The following is a 20,833-nucleotide window of genomic DNA, read 5'->3' on the forward strand; positions in this document are numbered from 1 at the left end:
TATTTAGTAGAATAACAAAATAAAGCAGTTTCATATATGGGAGGGTGAACACTGATGAAATGAATCTGGTGGTTGCCACGGCCCATCGTCTTCAGTGTGTTGTCCATTCTAGCATGCTGTTGTTGAAGTATACTCAGCCAGATGCCTTGCTGAAGCATCTTCCTGTTTATTCCCGAATAAGCCACAGGATATTACAAGATATTAAAAACAGCACAGAATTACACACCAGATAACTTAAGCATTACACAGGAGGTTGTCTCTATTTGTGTGTGTGTTTAGTCTCCCCAATAAGCAACAGGATCCAAAAGCACAGGGCTAGAAAGCCTGTCCCCAGCAGATCCCCAATGGCTGTTAGGTAGGGGATGGAGTAGCTGTCAGGGTCTGTCCCATGGCCCCAATGCCAGTTGACCATCCAGTTGGCCAAGTAGAGCAGGATCATCACCTGCAGAAGTGCCGCAGTTAAGTAGGAGGTGACGAAGGCAAACGTCGGGTTACCTCCCTTCAGACCGGTGATGGTGTAGAGGAAGACCAGGTGTCCCGGGGCAACAAGGAGAAGGAGCACACGGGCCGAACGAGAATTCAACTTCGGACTGAAGAAGGTGGTGCAAGGTGTGGGGCACCTCCTGGCATTGGGGTTCGGGTCTCCCATCGGAAGGCCGTTCATGTGCAGATAGGTGGAGATTCTACTGGCTTGAATTGCAACTAGGTTTCCTCCCACCCCGTTGATGACTGGAGTGAAGACAGCCATGCCATCGAAGTTTGGATTGGAGACGGTCTTCTCTAAGATGAGACCGCCAATGCTGCTGATGATCATAGCAATGATGACAGGCTTCCAGCCTGAGTAAAGCACCTCCCTGGTGGAGGGGACACCCCTTGCGATGAGCACCCACAATGGACACAATGCCACGAACAGTGCACACACTAATGGGTTGACATAGTAATTGTTCTCCAGCTGCATGTTGTACAGTCCAGTTGAGATGCTTGCCAGCAGAGAAACGGTGATCAGGTCTCCCAGGCTAGAAGCCAGGGGTGTGGTCACATTGTCAGGGTTAATCCCCACCTTCCTGGATGCAATGATCACACCAATCATCATTAGCCCTAGCAGCAGAGAGGCTATGAATGCAGTGGCCACACTGGACGCACACAGCAGAACGGCATGACCCAACCTGAACTGTTGCTCTGAGATAGAGCCAATAATAACTGCAACTATAGAGGCAACAAAACCACAAACAGTGGCCTGGACCTGGATGAGGGCCAAGTTGCCTATGATTCTCTTCCACATGTCCTGAGCCATGTCCATCTGACCAATGTTAGCTGCTGTTGAGAGTCTTGCAGCCAATGTCATCTCCAAATCACCTTTGAGCCCCATTAGCCCTGGAACCAGTATGAAGATATAGGTCACATCTGTAAACACCTTCCAGTGCTGAACGTTGTCTAGTACATACCCCGCTGCCACGGTCCCAAACCCGGCCAAGAGGAATGGAAACACTACCTGGTAAAGGATAGTAAAGGAGGTCTCATTTAGAGACCTCGGTGGTCGAACCGGTGGTTCGGGGCTCTGGTCGGTGGTGCTGGTGACAATGCTCTCATTGCTCTGGCTGGCATTCACTATTATCTCTGACCAGTTGTCGCCATCAGTCTCAATTGTTCTGTCCATGACAGAGGTGACCTCTGTGAGCTCGTATGCTCCTTCAGGGGTGTTCTCACATCTGACCTCGTCCAGGTGCTTGGCAAGGATGACCGACTGAACAGATCGATTCGAGTTAAGGAAGGTCGGCATCAGATGCACTCCCTCATTCTTCTTATCCATTACCCCAGAGGACATGTAGATGCTGATGTCTAGAGAGGTTGTGGCGGGTGGTGGTGTAGGCTGAAGGAGGGTTGGAGGGCAACTTGTTGTCTGGGGCAAAGGAGCACCTGCCCCTTCTGCCCCTACAGGTGTGATGGGAGCCATGGAGATGCCCTTGTCCAAGTTAGCATGACCAAACCCCACTGGGGACTGTTCGGTTCCGCTCTATATGACGGAAGCTGTCCAAGGTAGTGAGATCTAACCTAACCCCTTTGGGGACCTTGAAGTGGTGCTGTATAGACTGGATGCAAGAAGTTCTCGCATGCTCTGTCTACTTTTCTCTGACTCGTCATTCACGCCCCCGCTGTCACTCTCTGTCATCATCAGAATAACTTTGATGTGTAAAGGTTTCTACGACACCTTATATATTTATATATATGTGTGTATATAAAGACAGATGTCACTCATGTAACAAACTGTCACCATGGATGCCTAACAATGGCAATTTGTGCAGGTGCCTTTGCAGTTCATTTAACAATCTTGTCTGCGAATCCTTCTCTGGAACATACTTCCAACAGAAAAAAATGTCTGCTGTTGTTTTCCATTGAAATAAAATGTGCTTTTGATTAATTGATCTACACTTTAAGTAAGCAGGCGAGATACGTGTAGTTGCGTGTAATATTTTTGTTTTCTGCAGCAAACCATTGTTTTAACAAAATGTTACAACCACAGTTAATGTAGCCTATGGTCATAAAAACTGTAAAAATTATTTAAATATACATATATTTTCGTAACGTGTAATAATACTAGTGTGGTCGATCGTATGTTTATTTAGCGGTCAATTAAGATTTTAAATTGGCAACCTATGTTGTGTTTGTATCACCGCATATGCTGTTCAGTGTCAGTCTACAGTTTGATTTAAGGCACAGTTTAGTTTACCGGTACTTATTTAGAAATAACCCTTTAGACTTTGACATGTGGACAGGAAGAGCCGGGATTCGAACCGCCGACCCAGGATCATTGGATGACCTGCTCCAGCTCCTGAGCCCTATGAACTCAACTGCTGCTAGTTTGCGAGATTAGATGCAGACAGACAGAGAGGCAGACAAACATTGGTGAAAACATCATCTCCGCCCTCAATCTCCATTTTAATTAATTAACCACTGTGCACTGGGCACGGGCCTACTTGGGAACAATGATAACCGTCTGTCTGTCTGAGTCTCATATATGGAGATCTCTTTATCTGTCTATGTCTGCCTGGCGCCTGCATCCATTTTATGCCCATATATGGAGCTCTCTATATCGGTCTGTTGTTGTCTGGCCATAATGGGTATAGTCCTTGTGTAGTCAGTGGTAAACAGAGAATACTGTGAAAAGTGGACTGACTTAGTAATCAAGTGTGGGGAATTCTGCAGGTGTAGGCTGGGGTTACCAAGGCAATCAATTGGCTCAGTCAGGTTGCCATGGCAATCAATTGGCTCAGACAGGTTGCCATGGCAATCAATTGGCTCAGACAGAGTCTGGGAATTCTACAGGTGTGGAGGCTCATTAGGTCCCCTGGCAGAGCCTGCCTTTTGAGGCGGTTCTGGACAACTCAAGGCCGAGCACTGCACTCCCTGTGGTGGTGTGGAATGCGTGTGTCGAATTTGACAGATGTATGTACAGAAACGTGCACGGTGCATTTATTGTAAGATTGTTAGATTCAGTGAAAACACCCATCCTTGGTTCTGGTGTCTGATATTATTGTCTTTCTAAGTGAGGGGGGCATCTTTTCAATTCATTTTTTTGGGGAATGGGGGAAAGGTCAGGGACAATGTAAAAAAAAATCATCACATTCCATGCCCAGGCAATAAATTACAAATACACACAAAGCTGTGCATAGCCCCTCAAAAATAAATAAAATAAATGAAGAAAGTAATAGAAAATACACAGCCCCCTCACTGTGTAGAGAATATCAGTCACCAGAACCAATGACAGGTGGTTTTGATTAATCTAACATGGTTAAATGGAGTTTGAAGTTGCAATGGGTTTGGTATAAGTAAGGTGGACAATGATAAAATGAAAATAAAATGTCTAAATACTGAATCAAGCAACTTAAAAACTGCCTGGGGTGAAACACAAAAGCCAGAGGAGACATTAACATGACTCCAAACATGTTTAAAAGTGACATATAATTTAAATAAAATGTATACCAACGCTTAATACTTACCGGCACTAGGACCCTGCAGTGGTTGTTTTGCAGTGGTTGTTTTTATTTAGCGTTTCTCAAAAATAAATAATAATATAATAAAAATGAAACAAAAGGGTCCTAATCATCATTGATATAAGAAAAAATCACACCCGTGTGAACTGAGTGGTGTAATATAGCCTGTCTGACGTAGCCCAAACATTTAGACTCTCGTAGAGGTTTTTTTCGATTCTGACGAATCTCTCAACGAGAGTCTAAACGACTAGGTCCCCTTTAAGAGGGCTCGTGTTTACGTTTGTGCCTCAAAATCACTCTTATCTTGTACAAATGCAAAATCTAAAAATAATCAAGATTGCCCCACATGTCCGGCGGGTGTTCGTAAACACGAGCCCTCTTAAAGGGGACCTAGTCGTTTAGACTCTCGTTGAGAGATTCGTCAGAATCGAAAAAAACCTCTACGAGAGTCTAAATGTTTGGGCTATGTCTGACAGGCTATATTACACCACTAATGAAATCATGTCTGACTTAATGAAATCACACCCGGGTGAACAGGGTGAACATAGCAACCATGCTCATTTTTTCTGCACTATCATGTCTGACGTAATGAAATCACACCCGGGTGAACAGGGTGAACATAGCAACCATGCTAATTTTTTCTGCACAACAAAGCCAGTTGTAGGAGTGGTTTACACCACTCAAAAACTAATAGTGATGATAATGGAACTCATATAGTAGAGCAAGCGATTTACAAAAAAATCACACTTGTGTGAAGTGAGTGGTGCCTTTCATCACAATGATGATGTCTGATGACATAAACAACACAATGTCCAATCATATGACCACATTCCGTGCTAAACGGACAGACAGACATACACACAAAGCTGTGCATTGGAGCGGCTGCACCGCTCAAAAAGGATCCTATCGCTGCTAGCAAACAAATAATAATACTTGTGTGATCAGATAAGTGAAGAGGTAAGAGAGCTACATTGATACACTTCTTCAACTATTCAAAACACCATAGTACATGGCTTAGGGAGAACACCCCCATGATACAAATACAATAGCAAATAATAAATAATGATCGAGGGATCAAGCCATATAGTCATTCATAATCATACATTTAGTACAATGTAATTGTTTATAAATGTGGATAATATCTTCCCCTCTAACTGTATTCCTCTATGCATGTTCACAGGCTTACCTTAACTTCAAACTGTACGCACAGAAGGGAGAGTGAGTGAAAACCGAGAAAACAATAAAACAGTAAGTCCAGTATAAATACATTTAGTAGAAGAAAAAAAAAACATCCCAGGTAGTGGAGTGTTTTCATGATAATTCACTGTAATGAGTATATGTATAACAACACTATTGTCTAATCCAAGGTTTAATTCAGTTTCCAGAATAGAGCATGTTTCCTAAATGCAATCCTTGCTTATAATCAAACCATAAAGCCCAAACCACACCAAGTAATAGCAATGCAACTCCTTTCAACATGCAGCTACTTGCAACCTTTATCCCCAATGACAGTTGCAAGGAGTTGCATTGGTGCAGTTGACCTTAAAACTGTTTTGTTGTAAGGAGACCAGTTGCACTGGTTTGGGCTTAAGTCCTGCACCAAATTATTTTGATGTCACAGTCTATCTCTGTTTGTCTCTCTGGCATTTACCCACAGTTCATTCTACTCACCTCAATGCTACCTGCACCTGTCTCCACCATAGAGTAATAAAAGGATAGAGGCCGTTAGCCTCGCCCCCGCTATTCATTTCGATAGAAGTTGCTCAGTGGCGTTTTGAAGCACCCGGAAGAACGCTCTACATATTTGACCACCACATTTTGGTAATCAAATGCGGAAGTGCAAACGAGCACTCAATGTTAAACCCCAGCTGCACAGGGTTTCCTCGTCATGAATCCACGGGTCCACCTGCAGTTCACGCTCTAACCAGTAGGGCTGAGTGCTTCAACATTGGAGAGCCTCCCTGGGGGCTTGGTCTCCACTCCCTCGTCAGTCCTGCAGCTCCCTACCAATCGTTGCACCTCACATCGACCAGTCAGATCTGGTCAGCTCTGCATTCCTAAACATGTGCTTGATTGTTCCCTCATCAACTCCTATGTGTATTTAAACTAGCTCACTTCCTCTGTTCTCTGTCAGATCCTAGGTGTTTTATTTTGTTTCTTTTGTTTTTACTGTCTTAGCTTGCATGCCCGAGCTTCCTATTTTGGCCCCTCTTGCCCTAACATTTGAATCTGGAATTGTCTTTTTAATTTGGATTTGGTTGGTGACTTTAAGACTTTGAACTTTGTCATCTGCTTTTGGGTTCTTTCCTCTGACATACCCTTCTGCGGTCCCCCACTCAGGCTTGTCATCTTTAGAGACATATTTCCGGGCAGAGACACATCCAGTGAAGGCATAGAGGCTGAAGGGTACAGTGTGTCCGTATTGAGGAGTTCAGCCCCGGCCCTCTCTTCGTGGGTGACCATTACTCCATCCAGGACCTGCAGTTTGGAGAGACGCTGCACTAGCGCAATTCTGTGTACGGAGCGTCTGCTCACCAGATTTTCAGTAAGAGAGAGTTCAGTCAGCGAGGGAAGGACTTCTAGCTTGTCAAGTTCTGTAACGTCCCTTATACTGTTCTTGTCAAGGAACAGGCGACAGAGTTCAACCATTGGATCCAAATAGTTTAGCTCTCGGATGCGGTTCTCTGCCAGGCGCAACTCTACCAGTGCTGTTTGGCCTATGAAGGAGTTATGACTGAAGGCCTTGATACGGTTCCTGTCCAGCACCAGCTCCCTGAGGCTCCGCAACCCCTCCAAGCCCTCCACCTGGCTGATGTCATTACTTTCAAGGAAGAGTGATTTAAGATTCTTGAACCTGCTGAGCTGTAGCTTGGCCATAATGGAGATGCCATTGTGACTCAAATGTAGCACCTCTAGGCTGCCCATCAGTGGTTCCAAGCATTCCATCGGGCCATCTCTGCTGCCCTTGGTCTGCTGACCATAGCCACTGGAGGTCACTTTTTGGTATAACACCTGTCTGTTGGTCAGGTGTGCCTGAATCTGCTGTCTGGGTAAGATAGAATCAATGGAATTGTGATTCAGAGAGAGAACCTTGACCTTAGGCAGGTCAATCAGGCCTGAAAATGACTTGAGGTTGTTGTGATCAAAGTTGACATGATGCAGGTTTTGGAAGAGGTCTGCCGGAGCCAGGTCCACCACCCTAATGGAGTAGGAGCGAAGACGGAGTAATATAATATCTGAGTAGTTTGAGTGGCCCAGCTTCTCCGCAATTATGTCTGGAGTCAGACGCCCCCCAAACACATCCTTTGCATTCTCCTTCTCAGTGACATCCACTGCAATACCGTCCAGTGCTTTTAAGGAGGGCAGTTGGAACACCATATAAATACGATAGTGTTCTGTTTTCTCCACGAATGGGTTCCCATGAAGATTGAGAATGACAAGCTTTCTCAGTGGCTTCAAATTTGAGATGTCTCGTGTGGTGCAAATATGATTGTTGCCAATGTAAAGCTCAAAGAGGGAACGGGCCCTTTGGATGCCAGACATGGAATTGATGCAGTTACTCTCCACGGACAGGAAGTGTAGGTACGGCAGCTGGCCCAGGACAGAGGCCTCCAGACGAGACAGCTTGTTACCATTCAAACTGAGTTTAGACAGGTGTCTCAGTTTGGGTAGCCCATCCAAACTGGTGATACAGTTGTCATCGAGGGACAGCTCCTCCAGGCGCAGGCAGTTGTCCAGTCCCTCCAGTTTAGAAATGTCGTTGTTGTTAAAGGAAGCCCAACGCAAGCTGATCAACTTATCGAGGTTTGACAGCCTGGAGATCCCTTGGCTGTCAAGATTCAGGGCTGTGATCTTGTACATCCAGCCAGGATCTGGTTCTCTGTTCAGCTCCCAGGGTGCTGGGCTGATTTGGCATAGGAGCTGGGCTGTTGAAAGCAGGCTGAGGCTGCATGGTTGATCACTGTCTGTACGGCAGTGAGCTAGAAGAGACGACTGGTTAATTATGGAGCCAGCAACCCTCTTAACAGCAGAATCCTTGTCCTCTGCCACCAATAAATCATCCAAGTGTGTGAGGTCCTTTAGACGACCCAATATGGTCATTCTGACTGTCTGTGGCCTCTGCCAAGGGTTGTGCCGAGTGTCCAGTTTCTGAAGAGAGGGGGCATGTTTTCTGAGCATAGTCATCTCCTCCCGTGCTTTTGTCAGCTTGTTCCAGCGCAGGTCCAGCTCTTTCAGCTGTCCCAGCCCCCTCATCCCATCCAGGGTGACTAAGTGGTTATGGCTGGCATCCACAAACTCCAGATTGGGCATATGCGAGATGTCATCTAGGTGTGTGAGCTCGTTGAAGCTGACAGTCAGTTGCCGCAGTGCCTGCAGGCAGGAGATCTCCGTTAGCTTATTGAGGCTGTTGCCATTGAGATTCAGTACAGTGATCTGACTGAGTGCATCAGCTTTGTTCACTTTAAGCAGAATCTCCTCATCAAGGCTCGACATCTTGGGCCGAGGTTTGAGCACAGGTTCCATATTGATGGCCTTCTCGTCGATCTCGATCTGATCTTGATCCATGCCAAGGCTAGGGAGGGCCGGCGGAGCTGGGTCCTGGGTGATATACTCAAAGTCAATGATGTACTCAGGCAAGACCAGCTCATGGTCAAACACAAACCATTGACTTTGTGTAAGAATTGATGCCGCACAGCAACTGGGCACACTACGATATACCGAGTGGGCTTTGGGGTAGCAACTGCTGTCTATTGGGTCTCCCTCCTGGACAGGGAAGCATCGACCAAAGAATACTTTGGCAATAATGATCTGACCATATCTGAAAGGGACAGTATCCTTGTTTAGTCTGGAGGAGCTCTGACTGGCGTGGCGCTGTGCATACTCAATTCTGGGCTGTTCAGCCACAAATAGGCTATTGGATAAGGGCACAGCGCCCTCTCTGCCTAAGGCCTTATACATTTCTGGATTTTGAAAGCCTTCTTCTGCAATGTATAAAGTTCCATTCTGCTCTGTGGTACATTCAGGGTCAGACCTGTAAAACAAGTAGTCCAGTCGTTGTTTAGAGTTTTGCGAGAACACGGAGAATAATCCTTCAAACCCTAAGAGGCTATGAAGTTTGTCATCAAACCGAAGCATCAAAGCGCGATTGTGGATGCGGATAATGTGGTTGACCTTGACACCGGTGATGCCATGATGCAAGTAGTCTGGAGCTGAGAAGCGGGATTGCACAAGATCATGACAGGACATGAACCAAGGGTCTGCAGAGCAACCTTCTTCAAAACGAACATTTCCCAAAGTCTTCAGCTCTATCAACAGGCAGTTGACCATAAACACATTCCTGCTAGTAGCTTGTGACAATCTGTGCTTATACCAGGTTTCAATCTCTTCCAACTTCCTGTCCCAATGTTGGAGCCTCCCCCTCAGTATTTCCATCTTGCAGCGTAACTTCTTGCAGCAGTGTAGCCTATCCGAGAATTCACACTCCAGACCTTTGATAGCATAACGTAGTGCCCTGATGCGCTCCACAGGCAGTTCTGACACAGTGTTCTTCTGCTCCAGAAGACTGGCTTGGATCTCTGTCAGTTTCCTCTTCTGAGCAGTGCGGACAAGCATGTTATAATACATCATCTTTTTCATAACCGTGGACTCGGCTGCTTGCTTCACTTGCTTGCTCGAGACATCATAGTTGTCGAGTCGCCGGAGGCGAGGCAGGTGGTAAAGGACATGGGTTGCATAGTTAAAGAGCAGACACACCGGGTTGGGGATTGACAGGGGGCACTTCAGTTCTAGCTTTATGAGATGTGGCAAATTGGCTAGCAGGGTAAGCTCCTTAAAGGAGCTGATTTTGTTCCCAGATAAATTAAGGTGTTGAAGGTTCATATTCAAATCAAGGCTATGACAAATGTTTTCAATACAGTTGTCAGCTAGGTTTAGTTCTTTCAGTTCTTTAAGTGTATTCAGACCCCCAATATCAGTGATGTAGTTATTGTTGAGCCACAGCACTTGAAGATTAACATGCAGCTCTAAATTCTCAATTTCACTGATCTGATTATCATAAAGATAGAGTTTTTGTAGGTGAAGGCAATTTTGTATCCCAGATATCTCCTTCAGTCGGCATTCGACCACCCAAAGCTCTCTGAGCAGGGGGCAACATTCGAGGCCATGGATCTTTCTTATGCTCTGATTTACTATTGTAAGCTGGCAGAGCCTTGGAAAGTGGCAAAGCCCAACCATCCTGGGAAAACCATTGAAGAACATGTCCAGGGAAGCAATTGAGCTAAAATCCTTTGTGTGATAATGTATTCCATTAGCTATGCACAATTCTTTGAGGATTTCTTCATCTGTTAGTCTCTTAGGCCTGTTCCGAGTTTTAGCCACACGCAATTCTTTGACGATCTCTTCATCTGTTCTGCTTTTAGGCCTGTTTAGAGTATTAGCCACACAGAATTCATCACCCATCTCTTCACCTGTTAGGCTTTTAGGTCTGTTCAGAGTATTAGCCACGCAGAATTCATCACCCATCTCTTCAGCTGATAGGCTTTTAGGACTGTTCAGAGTATTAGCCACGCAGAATTTATCACCCATCTCTTCAGCTGATAGGCATTTAGGCCTGTTTAGAGTATTAGCCACGCAGAATTCATCACCCATCTCTTCAGCTGTTGGGCTTTTAGACCTGTTCAGAGCATTAGCCACATAGAATTCACCATCCATCTCATCAACTGTTAGGCTTTTAGACCTGTTCATAGTATTATCCATGTAGAATTCATCGCCCATCTCAACTGTTAGTCTTTTATACCCGTTCAGAGCATTAGCCACGTAGAATTCATCGCCCATCTCTTCATGTGTTAGGCTTTTAGGTCTGTGCAGAGTATTATCCATGTAGAATTCATCGCCCATCTCTTCAACTGTTAGGCTTTTAGGTCTGTTCATGTAGAATTCATCCCCCATTACTTCATCTGTTAGGCTTTTAGGTATGTTACTCTCTTTCAGTCTAGCCTTGAAAAGTGCATCATCATCTTTGGATTCCTCTCCCCAGTCCATGGTGCTCCACCTGGATTAATAATTATATATAATATAAATATATATATTTAAAAAAAAATCTAAATGTTGTTATGTGAAACTCTACTTGTCTCTCAAATGCTGAGTCTCTCAGCATTTGCAAATGTACCAGCTTGTACCTTCTTTCTCTCTGCCTGTCTCTTTCAATCTCAATCTTTGTCTCACTGTGTTTTATTTTCTATTTTCATCGTCCTTGGACGAAGTCAGTGATTAAAAACATCAACAGCACTGTATATATTTATCTGACCAGAGTTCTGATATGACGTCACACACTACACAAATGGAAACACTGAATGTCCATGCTGTTTTCCGACGAAACAGTTACTGGTACTGTGTGGATTTCACTGCTGTTCCACTTTACATTTAAATAAAAGCAGTTTGGAAGAATTGCTGTAATCCAAGCTAACTGTGACAATTTGTGCAATTTTCCACTCTCACACATACCCTCTATAGAGCGTCGCAGTCCCGCCTCCTACCCTGACCCAGGAAATGAAACCCAATGCATTATTCTCATAGACATTTCGTAAAGTATTTATTTAAAGACGGTTACGCCGCGGACAAAGCCAACTCGAGTCGTGACAACTCATGACAACACAAACAATATTTTGGACCAAACAAATAATTAGAAAGAAGAAAAAAACGGCAGGTTACAACACTTTCTTTGTTGTTTTTCTTCTTTGTAATTATTTGTTTGGTCCAAAATATTGTTTGTGTTGTCATGAGTTGTCACGACTCGAGTTGGCTTTGTCCGCGGCGTAACCGTCTTTAAATAAATACTTTACGAAATGTCTATGAGAATAATGCATTGGGTTTCATTTCCTGGGTCAGGGTAGGAGGCGGGACTGCGACGCTCTATAGTACCTCCACATAACCCTAGGGGTACCTGTACCTGGTATGAAGTGTACCTGTACCTGGTATGACGTGATGAAGATATGTACCAATGCCAGGGTATAACTGGCTCTCAATGGTGACATAATAAACATATGTTTCAGTGTCGGGTGGATTAAAGGAAATGCCTCTATGTATATATATATATGTCATTTGTAAATTGATTAGCAGTATACTGTGGTTACTTGGGTCGCTTGATGCGTATGTCCCGTAGCAGCATATGACGTGATGAAGATATGTACCAATGCCAGGGTATAACTGGCTCTCGATGGTGACGTAATAATGATATGTTTCAGTGTCTGGTGGATTAAAGGTAATGCCCCTATGTATACATGTATGTAATCTGACACCATATCGAGCACAAATTAATCATTACGTCATACGCTGCCACGGGACATACGCATCGGAGCACCGGACAAAAAACATTACTTGCACGCTCTGCTTGCGCAAGTAATAAAGGCTAAAGAATGCTATTGCAAAGAACCACTGAAGTACCAACATATTATGGCAGGGTTCATACATGCTCTGTAATCGAAATCTAGACTAGATAAGAGATAATTTGCACTGAATGTGGAGTGGAGATTGAGTTTGTGTTATCTATCTATCTATCTATCTATCTATCTATCTATCTATCTATCTACAGTATGACCTTTTATGCCCATATATGGAGATCCCTGACAGCATCAATATGATGTCATAAACTGGCCTTAACGGAAACAGTTACTGCACTAATTATTATGACAACCGCAACCAACCTTATATATTACATAGATGTACTACTTCACTTTATCAAAATATTTTTTGAGGAGAAATTGCATTTTTTCCACTAGCACCTGCGTTCATGATGAATGTTGTAGAGCAGCACCAGGTACCAGACCAGAAGCCAGATGATGACGCGTTCCTACACGTGGTCACCAAGGACACCGATCCAGCCCAGGAGACGGCCAAGAAGAAGAAAAATAAGAAGAGCAAGTCTGCAACACCAGCAGCTACTGAGGCAGAGGTAGATGGAGTGGCTAACATAACCAAACAGCTGGAGGAACAGTCTCTGGATGACGGGGAGAAAGAGGAGGCTGATGGAGAGGATGATGGAGATGGTGGCAAAATCTCTGCAGGGAAAAAAAAGAAAAGAAGAAAGAAGAAAGGACCTAAAACCCAGACCGACCCCCCGTCTGTGCCAGTCTGTGAGTTATACCCAAACTTAGTATTCCCCGTTGGACAGGAATGTGAATACCCCATGGTGCAGGATGGTCGTAGCGCAGTTTGGCGTACCACCAACGAGGAGAAGCGCATGCGGGATAATGCAGACGAGGTGATGTGGAACGACTTCAGACAGGCAGCCGAAGTCCACAGGCAGGTCCGCCAGCACGTCCGCGGCTTCATCCAACCCGGTATGGCCATGATTGATATCTGTGAACAGCTGGAGAAATGTTCTCGCACGCTGATCAAGGAGAACGGGCTAAACGCGGGCCTGGCCTTCCCAACAGGCTGCTCCCTGAACCACTGTGCCGCCCACTACACCCCCAACGCGGGAGACACCACAGTCCTGCAGTACGACGACGTCTGCAAGATAGACTTCGGCACGCACGTCAACGGGCGGATCATCGACTCTGCCTTCACCGTCACGTTTAACCCAAAGTACGACAGGCTGCTGGAGGCCGTGAAAGACGCCACCAACACTGGGATCAGAAAAGCGGGAATCGATGTGCGTCTTTGCGACATCGGAGAGGCAATTCAAGAAGTGATGGAGTCGTATGAGGTCGAGCTCGACGGGAAAACGTATCAAGTGAAACCGATTAGAAATCTGAGCGGTCACGCGATCGCTCAGTACAGAATACATGCCGGTAAGTCCGTGCCCATCGTTAAGGGAGGGGAAGCGACGAGGATGGAGGAAGGAGAGGTCTATGCCATCGAGACGTTTGGTAGCACAGGAAAAGGTATGGTCCAAGAGGACATGGAATGTTCTCACTACATGAAGAACTTTGACCTCGGCCACATCCCCATCAGGGTCCCCAAAGCCAAGCACCTGCTGAAAGTGATCAACGAGAACTTTGGCACACTGGCCTTCTGCCGCCGCTGGCTCGACCGTGCGGGCGAGAGCAGGTACCTGATAGCGCTGAAGGAACTGTGTGACCTGGACATCGTGGAAGCCTACCCACCCCTCTGTGACACCAAGGGCTGCTACACTGCTCAGTTTGAGCACACCATCCTTCTCAGGCCCACCTGCAAAGAGGTGGTGAGCCGGGGTGATGACTACTGAGCCTGCTTTGGATTGAGAGGATTTGGGGGGGGGATTGGGAGTTTGGCTTTTGATATCACCATGTGTTTTTATTTCCTGTGGGGATATGTTTTATCCCTGCTTCTGGTCAGACTGAATTCAATACATGCATTTCCTTTTGGGAAATGTAGACTTGATATGTTTGACATTTATATGGTTCACTATCTAACTTCTTTTTTTTAAGTAAAAATCATATAGTGTTGTTAGCTTGTAGCTCGGCTATTTACACTATTTGTCGTTCAAAGAAGTATAGGGCTTAAATCGTTAAAATCAAACCCTATGCCTCAGTCTGTATGTCAGACTCCATCGCCTCAGTCTTAACCAGCCACGGTCTAAAACTTTACTGTATATACCTTATCGGCAAAAAACGTTGTTTGCGGTTGACACAAGAATTGTGGTGCAAGCAGGATTTGAACCTGAGAGGTGTGGATTCAGAGTCTAATAACTAGCCAGCCATTCTACCAAGCTGGCTGCCAGAATGGATTTTCAGGATGAATTGAAATTTGGAATATGACGTCCAACTCAAAATAAACCCCACCTGAAGCCCTGCGGGGAAGCCTCGCCCCTATACTTCTGGCAGAAGTAGGGCCCCCTACTTTCTTGCAAAAGCCGTTGAGGGCTGATTTCGCCCTTCTGCGAATGAAACCTCCTTTCTATGGGAATTTGCTTTTACCTGTAGTACAGGCAATCTATAGCCTATGTAAAACAATGGGTCAACCTCAAACAAATTGCAACAGAAACTCTTTCAATTTTTTTGTTTCATACATACAGTATGTTAGTAATAACATCAAAAGTCCTAAGAAATCCGACAGATTTCTATTGAAAATTTGAAAAATGCTGAAATAGGTGATGTCACAATTTCCCATTGACGCCCATGTTAAACAATGATTTAAACAAGTTTTCTTGTCTAATTCCCACACAAAAGGTTCAGTACTGTCCACAATCTACCAGAAAATGTGTTGGATACAGTACAGTGCTTGTGCAAAAATAAAACAAATACAAATCTTAACCGTTAACATTATTATTTGAAACACTTTACACTGCATTTTCTGTATGAAAGTGAAATAAATAATTGTAATAATAATAATTTATTATTATTATAGGACCAAGCAGTCCTGAAAGGACTTGGTCCTTTATTGGATTTGTAGTTATTTTTCTTCCGCCAAAAATAGCAGTTCTGGCTGAACCGTGCAGTCGGTTTTCGCGAAATTTGGAGATATGCTAGAGGGCCATGCCAAACGGTGAGGATGCGAAGCCCACAACCATTGGCCAAAGGGTGGCGCTATATTGAAAATGCAAACTTTTACCACGCATAGCTCATGAACCGTTTGACCGTCGGCAATGAAACCTCGACACACATATGCGTCTCCTCATGCCGAACAAGAACGGTGCTCTTACTTTTGACCTCTGACCTCTAGATCACCCGCCATTTTGAATTATATGAAAATCAATTCAAATGCATCTCCTCCCAGGATCTTTGATCAAAATGCACGAAAACTTCTACACATGAACTTTGGACCTATACGGACATGGGAAAGTATAGTACGTTTTTTAAGTGAAAGAATGAAGGTTTTATGAGCCAATGAAAATTGCCGTTTTGTGAAATTTTGTCTTTTCTTTGTTCTGTTGTAGTGCCTGTGGCTTTGCTGACCTCTGTTGGTATAAAGTGCCTCACCTGTCAATCACCTGAGAGTTCTGGCTGCCACACCCTGTGTCAGCTGTTCTTGATTAGTTGCAGGCTATATAAGAGGACTTGTGGCCAGCAGCTCATTGTCTCCCAAACACCCAAACTGAACAGTTGTGTTCCCTTTTTGTTGCTGTTATTAGTTAAGTTTCAGATGGGCTGGTCGTAAGTATTCTTGTCCATCAGTCCCTGTTTTGCAATGCAGGATTTTAAATAAATGTGTAATATCTTTGTAAACTTTTGATCTGACTTTGTGTCCTTTTATGTTAGCCCTTGGTTGAGCCAAGTTTAAAGGGCCGTAACAATGCTAGAAACTGATTTGTTTAGTGGGAAACATGTATAAAGAACTTGATCCTGATCAAATCAGGTTCTTTACTCATGAATTGATAGATTATTTGATGTTGTACAACAGTGATTTTGAAACAAAGACTGATTTGGACACCTGGCCTTTCAGTTCAGGTTTTTTGTGTCCTGAAAGGATTCCCTTGCATGGATGGTTCTGGTACCGGATGGTACCTGGCGAGCCGACCCGGAACTCTGAACCCCCTTTCACCCACAAATGTGGTAATCTGGTTCTCCAAATTGGAGAAAGAGACTGCTTTCCCTTAACTGAATAGGAACTGAACTGGGACTTTTCAAGTCAACAACTTAAAGTGGGCCCCATTTGTTTGTTTTTCATGAATGATCAAAGCTGTTTATTTTCTCTGAAGTTTAATAATAATTTTTCAGTTAACCTTTAATCCCTGTTTCAGACTAATTTAATTGGTTTTCACTCATTGAGCTCCTCATCCGAATCTGGTATATTTTCTGGTTTATACGCAGTCAATTCATAAATCTTTATACCCACCTTATCATTAGTTATCCTTGCGCAACTTGCTACAAAAACACTGAATGATTTTGCTTGTTAGCTCGGTAGGTAGAGCTCTTGCCTTTGCAACACACAGTCATGGGTTCAAATCTGGGCACCTGTGTATGAGTCTTCAAGAACCCTTCAAGAACCCTTACCTGCCTCCCACTAAAAAAAACGACCCTGTCACAATTCCATGGTCTTTTTCTCAAGTTTAGTCTTCCATGTTTCTTGTGCATATTATTCTTATTGCCGTCCTGCTTGGTCCTGCCTTATCGCTGCTTGCAGCGATTTGTTTCTAGTTATTATTATTATTATTATTAGGCTATTATTATTATTATTATAATTATATCTTAAGATATTCTTTGTACTGGGCTACTAAACCCCCGAATAGTATCCTTTAATTCGTCAAGTAAAAAAATATTGTGGACCACATCCAAGTCCATGTTGGACTATGACACCTTGGTCTGTCACTGTGGAATGCTGAACGTTATTGTGGAGATGCTGTCAAACTGCGAGTCCACTATACAGACCAGCGATGGCCAGCACAGCAGGATCAGAAGTCATGGTGTGGGACTGAATGGTGTCCCCTAAGGGTCTGTTTCGTCCCCAATGATCTGTTTAAGATCTACATGACCTATCAGATACAACATAGAAATTACGGTTACGTGTATGACTTAGCCATCATACTAAGATCACCAGCATGCGATAGCCGTAGCTGAATGGGCAGAGAGCTCCCCTCAGAATCAGAAGGTCCCAGGTTCGATTCCTGGCCCTGGCTAATTAGTGATGGGTCCCTACTTAACTCCTGCGGGATCTAACAGATCGAATTATTATTGAAGGTGTTGCGGAGGTTGCATCTGTGGCTCATGCATTTGCAAAATAAAACATGTTTGTTGACAACAAGTGCCTGGAATTCGAGCAAGCCCCACCTCAGTGTACACTGTACATCTGGCACTGTCCTTCAAGCAACGCCTAAAGAAGTTAAGACCAAGGTGTCAAGGGTCTCACTGTCTGACCTGGCGAGTCACTACCGAGCCACTACAAATATCCACGCAAGCCCTGGGTCTTCTAGTAGCCAAAGCTGAAAGTTTACATGTCAAAAAGCTTGACAGTGCCATCAACAGCTCCCTCCGCATCACAGCTTGTTGCCTGGCCTAAGCCCACCCTGTGTTCAACCTGCCAGTCCTCATGGGACGACTCCGGCCAGCCATCGACGGGAGGCTGCTATACCCTCATCCTGGCAAGGAAAGCCCAGAAACATGACTGGCACATCCTGCATGCTATACCACAACGACAGCAACGCTTCCAAACAGACTCAAGTCCCGCCATCTCTTCAATGAGGCAGCACAAGAGATGCTCCATTCTATCCCTGAGGACCTGTCTATCAATGCATGGCTGACGAGATCTTGAAAGCTGGAGTGGGAGACGGCCAGGCCCACACAAATCCATCAGTACATCCGGGACCCAGGGGATGCCATCACAGTTGAAGGCAATGTACCCTCTTGAAGACTTGAACCACCTACTCACTGGGGTTGAATGCTTCAAATCATCAATGAAGAAGTGGGGCTTGGCAAACAGCGCAGAATGACAGTGTGATGAGGATGAGCAGACTGCTAAACATATAATTACCACCTGTTATCTATACGGACCACCCGCATAAGCCTGCCTCTTCGATGTAGGACCAGAGACAAGGGCATGGCTACGTTAGGCTGGACAATACACAATACATCAGATCTTCTTGAGTAGCTTTAGTGATGGTGCTACTATTGGACATATCGGATGTGGTCCACAGTACATTTATACCACACAATTAAGAATCAAAGGTTCCTCTTTTGGGGTTTAGTAATACAAAAACTAAATGGTCTGATAATAATAATGATGATATAAACAATAATTCTTTCATACAGAAAATGCAGTACTTTCCATCAACAAAATCACATTAACAGTACTTCACACATAATATTGACATATGACATGATAAACAGCTGTATACTGTAAACATAATATACAGAAATGGCACTTGAAGGGTTGGACAGTACTGAACCTTTTGTTTGGACATCACACAAGAAAACATGCATAAATCAATTTTTAACATGGGTGTCCAATGGGAAATTTTGACATCATCTATTTCAGCATTTTTCAATATGTTCCCCTATTTAGATTTCTAAGGACTTTTGATATGTAGGTGGGGGTCCGGCAGGGTACATGCCATTGGCAGGTGGAGGTGGAGGGGCAGGGGGTGGGGGGGTTTGTGTATGCCCTGTTTGCCATGAAAGGGCGGCTGCCCAACCCTAGAACAACTTGTTAAAATCATGTGCATTCCATACTGTTGTTGTATATGTAGAGGGCTATACCTGCCCTGTTTGGTCTGGTAAGTTCCAGTAAAGAGGACGAGAGCTCTCTCTATTGGGTGAAGTAGCCTATTGTTGAAGAGAATGAAAAGCATGTCAGAGATTGGAAAGCGACAAAACAGAATATATAGGTAGGCTAATACAACAATGACATCCTCTGGCCACTCGAGCAACAAGGACCCCTTTTATACAGTCCATGACCATGCCTGGGCCTGGCATTGATTCTCAAAGTGGGGATTCCAATCCAGGGGGACCCCAGAAAAAGTAGTTAATATAGCATCACAATCATTTTAACCACTTTAACCATATTTTATACTTTGGCTATTCAAAAATAGCAGATCACAACACTTCGTGCTGTGTTACAAGCTTGTAGATCTGGTAAAAAAGATATATATTCGTGAAAACTTGAATCTTTAAATAAATTTGAATCTTTGAAATTTGAATATATATATATATATATTATTTTTTTAATCATTTTCAACTCAAATCTTTTCTTCTTGAGGTCCCTGGCACAAACGGGAGTGGGAGATGGGGGTCTGCAGCCAAATACATATCATTCTGGGTGTCCTTGACATGAAAAGCACATTGAGGCACCACTAAAAGATGAAAAGCTGATATTAGCCTATTAAGCTAAATTATTATTTAATTCCAATTTTCCAATATTATTAAATAATAATAATAATAACTAGAAACGAATCGCTGCAAGCAGCGATAAGGCAGGACCAAGCAGGAAGGCAATAAGAATAATATGCACAAGAAACATGGAAGACTAAACTTGAGAAAAAGACCAGTGACAGGGTCGGTTTTTTATAGTGGGTAGGTAAGGGTTCTTGAAGACTCATACACAGAGTTGGCGGTGCCCAGATTTGAACCCATGACTTTGTGTTGCAAAGGCAAGAGTTTTTGTAGCAAGTTGCGCAAGGATAACTAATGATAAGGTGGGTATAAAGATTTATGAATTGACTGCGTATAAACCAGAAAATATACCAGATTCGGATGAGGAGCTCAATGAGTGAAAACCAATGAAATGAGTCTGAAACAGGGATTAAAGGTTAACTGAAAAATTATTATTAAACTTCAGAGAAAATAAACAGCTTTGAACATTCATGAAAAACAAACAAATGGGGCCCACTTTAAGTTGTTGACTTGAAAAGTCCCAGTTCAGTTCATGGAAAGCAGTCTCTTTCTCCAATTTGGAGAACCAGATTATACCACATAATGGGTGAAGGGGGGGGGGGTTCAGAGTTCCGGGTCGGCTCGCCAGGTCTATACCAGAACCATCCATGCATCAGCTGTTACAATTCCAAATGGGCTACAGGTGGCCTGGGGGACATGTGGCCCCCACCTTCACTTAATGCATCCCATAGGTTAATATCGGAATACTGATATATTATTGATTTCAGCTGTCACAATTCCAAACATGCAAACATGACCCGCTTTAATTACTTTAGTCTATATTAGTAGCTTAATGACTAGTACTAGTCTTTATGTATTATTATTTTAATATGCAATAAAATTAAGATCTCACACAAGACACAACATAATAATTTGATAATATGCCACATGCAGTTGAATGCAAGTTGCAAATTGCATTATGCAATACACATGTGGCCCACTGCCCACAGGTTAAGTGGTTTGCCATTGATTGCAGTTGGTTGATTGAATTGTTGGCAATAGGCTAATAGTAAAGATGATACTAATCTAATATGGTGTGTGTATAGTTCTTTATAG

The 20,833-nt window shown here is 43.9% G+C and overlaps 3 protein-coding genes across 3 annotated transcripts; 1 reads left to right on the plus strand and 2 right to left on the minus strand.

Annotated features, from left to right (window-relative positions):
* Positions 1–259: 259 nt before the first annotated feature.
* Positions 260–1,954, minus strand: LOC306932714 (solute carrier family 41 member 1-like; the record flags this gene model as incomplete). Its single annotated transcript, XM_079514619.1, has 1 exon — positions 260–1,954. The coding sequence occupies one exon, from the start codon at positions 1,952–1,954 to the stop codon at positions 260–262; it is 1,695 nt and encodes a 564-aa protein (XP_079370745.1).
* A 3,231-nt stretch (positions 1,955–5,185) lies between these two features.
* Positions 5,186–10,250, minus strand: LOC306932723 (leucine-rich repeat-containing protein 9-like; the record flags this gene model as incomplete). Its single annotated transcript, XM_079514628.1, has 2 exons — positions 5,186–5,190; positions 6,311–10,250. The coding sequence occupies 2 exons, from the start codon at positions 10,248–10,250 to the stop codon at positions 5,186–5,188; spliced, it is 3,945 nt and encodes a 1,314-aa protein (XP_079370754.1).
* Positions 10,251–12,783: 2,533 nt separating this feature from the next.
* Positions 12,784–14,199, plus strand: LOC306932733 (methionine aminopeptidase 2-like; the record flags this gene model as incomplete). Its single annotated transcript, XM_079514641.1, has 1 exon — positions 12,784–14,199. The coding sequence occupies one exon, from the start codon at positions 12,784–12,786 to the stop codon at positions 14,197–14,199; it is 1,416 nt and encodes a 471-aa protein (XP_079370767.1).
* Positions 14,200–20,833: the final 6,634 nt, after the last annotated feature.

This window comes from Electrona antarctica, assembly GCF_951216825.1.
Source record: "Electrona antarctica genome assembly, chromosome: 2".
Taxonomy (NCBI): Eukaryota; Metazoa; Chordata; class Actinopteri; order Myctophiformes; family Myctophidae; genus Electrona; species Electrona antarctica.